The following is a 2,948-nucleotide window of genomic DNA, read 5'->3' as shown; positions in this document are numbered from 1 at the left end:
CTATAGAGGAAGTCAGAAAAGTCAAGATGGCAACTGCAATGGCATAAATAATGCCTGTCCCTTTTTTAGGTGTGATGTGCACGCAATCATGTGATTACTGTTGTCATCTTGATTTGCTTTTAGCCTCCCTGTGGATGCCCCTGTGCAAGCACCTGTAAGCAGTTCCAATTTTTGGTTTTAAATGAGGTTAGCCTTTTCTCTTCTGAACATTCAAAAGCAGGGTGAAAACAGCCCGCAAAAGCTGCCCCGTTGTCCAAGAATGGAATTTAAATAATAATATAATAAAGTACGTGATCGGTACAAAAGTTCCAATAAAATATACATAGTCTAAAAGAATTAAATATAATTAAATAAAACAGTACAGTATGTAGTGTTTTGTCCAAAACCCAAACTATTAGGTTTTGTGGTGCAAATCCTGCTCAACTGGTCCACGTTGGCAGATACTGCTGCAAAAGCAATATTCGGGGACCCCTGTTGAGGCTAAAGAAGGCCTCAGTGTGAAGTTACAGCTAAAGTTTTAGCTGGGCTTGAGATTCCAAGACTTCTGTGGGTCTTTCAGTTTTTATTTCTTCCATGTTTCTTTGGTTCTCCTTTGGAAACGTTGCTCCAAATATGTCCTCCTTGTAGCGTTTCTGCCTCTGTAAAAACAAAACAAGAAAAGTTAAGAATAGGTGGAATTGTTTTAGTACAATTCCTCTTGAATTTTAAATAGAGGCATGGATGGAAGGACTCCGTTAAAACACAAATTGTTCAGACCAGCAGCATTCATAGAGAGGGTCAAAATCTGGCTGGTAGTGGGTGCAATGCCATGATCCAAACCATGTCCCTTTATTACATGCATGTAAAAAGGGGTAATGCTTCATCTTGCAGATTTTGATCATTTGCTGTGGATACCCCTTCAATGCAAACTCAGTTGTTAAATTGGGAAAAATATTCTATAAATACGTTATTCAATTTATTCAATAAATAAATGGAGATACCTAGGATTGGTATCTCAATAAGTCCTCATCACCAGCTCCAAGGTTATCTTAGCCAGCTTGGTTACAGAGTGAGACCTACACTGGCAGAATCCATCATCACTTCTGAATTAGTTAAAAGCCTTATGGATCCCTCATGCTCATTCTGAGGTCTGGGTCCAAGATTTCTGCGCTTTCTCTGCATTTGGGCAGCACTGACAAAGTCACCATCAATCAATTGCAAAAGGTAGCATTAGCTGGAACAGCTTACATCCTGCAATGATTTTGTTAACACTATCAAGCAGCAACATCTGCCTATCCCAGGTCCTTGGAAGGATTTTATATAGGAGATAAAAATGCCAGATCCAGTCTAAACGTCTGACTGGCTATGCAGCAAACCATAATAATGCCAATCATCAAACTGAACACCACAAACACATGTAGATACATGCAGAACCCATATACCTCTTTTTAAACATTTCCATCCTGATATTCTTAATCCAAGGTAGTTCAGGCTATTATAAGTCTGATAAAAATTGAAATCAGTGCTACAAAGTTGAATGAAAAAGAGCTGAAAAACGNTAGTTGACAAGGAAAGTAACCCAAAAGTTAAGGGTCATAGTATAATTTGCATTTAGATTAAACTTTGTGGTCTGTCTGTCTGCAGAATTAGAGATACAGTACTTCATAATATAGCCAAAAGCCACAGGAGTGGAGAAGATAGAACTAGTCAGTTCTGAAATGGGAATTAAGCTCACCCTTAAAATAAACTTCTCTAATCCAGTGTAAAGGTAAGGTAAAGAAGTCCCTGCAGATTTTATTCCACTAGTGCAGGGGTAGGCAACCTTGGCTCTTTTATGACTCGTGGACTTCAACTCCCAGAATTCCTGAGCCAGCCATGCTGGCTCAGGAATTCTGGGAGTTGAAATCCACGAATCATAAAAGAGCCAAGGTTGCCTACCCCTGCACTAGTCATTGTCAACTATGGGTGTGTGTGTGTTATCTTCATTTCAAAGCCATTGAGCCAGCGCTCTCCGTCATGTGGCCGGAATGACGTCACAGAGCATTGTTACCTTCCCACCAAAGGGGTACCTACTGTATTTAACTACTCGTATTTACAGGTGTTTGAACTGCTAGGTTGGCAGGAGCTGGGGGGGGTGTGAGGATGGGAGTTCAGCCCGTTGTATAGCATTTGGGCTGCCAGCTTTCCAGTTGACTTCTTAACTGCTGAGCCACCATGCCACTCCTTAATCCAGTGTGCTGGGCTACAATTTGGGAGATGAAGGAAATTAGCATCCATCGTATTTTTAGGGTCTGAACTTGGAAAGCTTATCTAAAAATCAAAGGTTGCCAACTTCTTCAGGCTTCCCACGGCATACAGTGACTAGCATTTGTGTCCCTCGAAGACATTTCCTGGCCCACATGGATCATTCCTAAAGCCATTCAATCAAATAACTCAGCCCCCTTTTAGTTGAGAAATACCAAAAGCCTGGATGATCCCAGATGCCAAGACATGAGTTGAGAACTTTCACCGGGGTGTTCTATCCCAGCCTATTGCCGTCCTTGTTAGAGGCACAAGGACCAAACCCCTGCTGATACAATAGGCTGGAGACTTTAAAACAAAACAAAATCCCTTTTATTTGGGTGACAAACCTGTCAATAAGTCCAAAACACAAACAGCAAAACTCAAGTCCAAAGGAAGGAAATAGTCCACAGGAACACCTTGCAAACAAGACGAACAGACCAGGATTCCAAGAAGCACTTTGCAAATGGTTGCCTTCAGCAACCAGCACTGCCCACACCTCCCCTTTTTATACAGCAGTCCCAGGGCGTTGCCTCTCATTGCCTTCTCCTTTTACTTTGGAGTAGTCGCATAGACTGCTGTTGTTTTTCTCTTGCTAATTGACGACGCCTGCGAGCATCAATTAGCACATCCAGGTGTGAGCCTTCCGAATCTGACTCATGCTCCTCACACAGCTGAGCTTCATCAGA

At 41.8% G+C, this 2,948-nt stretch overlaps 1 protein-coding gene across 1 annotated transcript in view; it reads right to left on the bottom strand.

The window, feature by feature from the left end:
- Positions 1-509: 509 nt before the first annotated feature.
- Positions 510-2,948, bottom strand: part of NOS2 (nitric oxide synthase 2) — a gene marked incomplete at its 5' end in the record, with an annotated part of 22,260 nt that continues 19,821 nt past the window's right edge. The window contains one exon of the mRNA XM_015825553.1: positions 510-638. Coding sequence (XP_015681039.1) covers positions 510-638 — 129 coding nt within the window. The remainder of the gene's footprint in view (positions 639-2,948) is intronic.

This window comes from Protobothrops mucrosquamatus, unplaced genomic scaffold (genome assembly GCF_001527695.2).
Source record: "Protobothrops mucrosquamatus isolate PMUCROS unplaced genomic scaffold, P.Mucros_1.0 scaffold2684, whole genome shotgun sequence".
In the NCBI taxonomy this organism is placed as follows: Eukaryota; Metazoa; Chordata; class Lepidosauria; order Squamata; family Viperidae; genus Protobothrops; species Protobothrops mucrosquamatus.
Note: the sequence above shows the minus strand (reverse complement) of the source record. Positions and strands in the feature narration are given on the sequence as shown.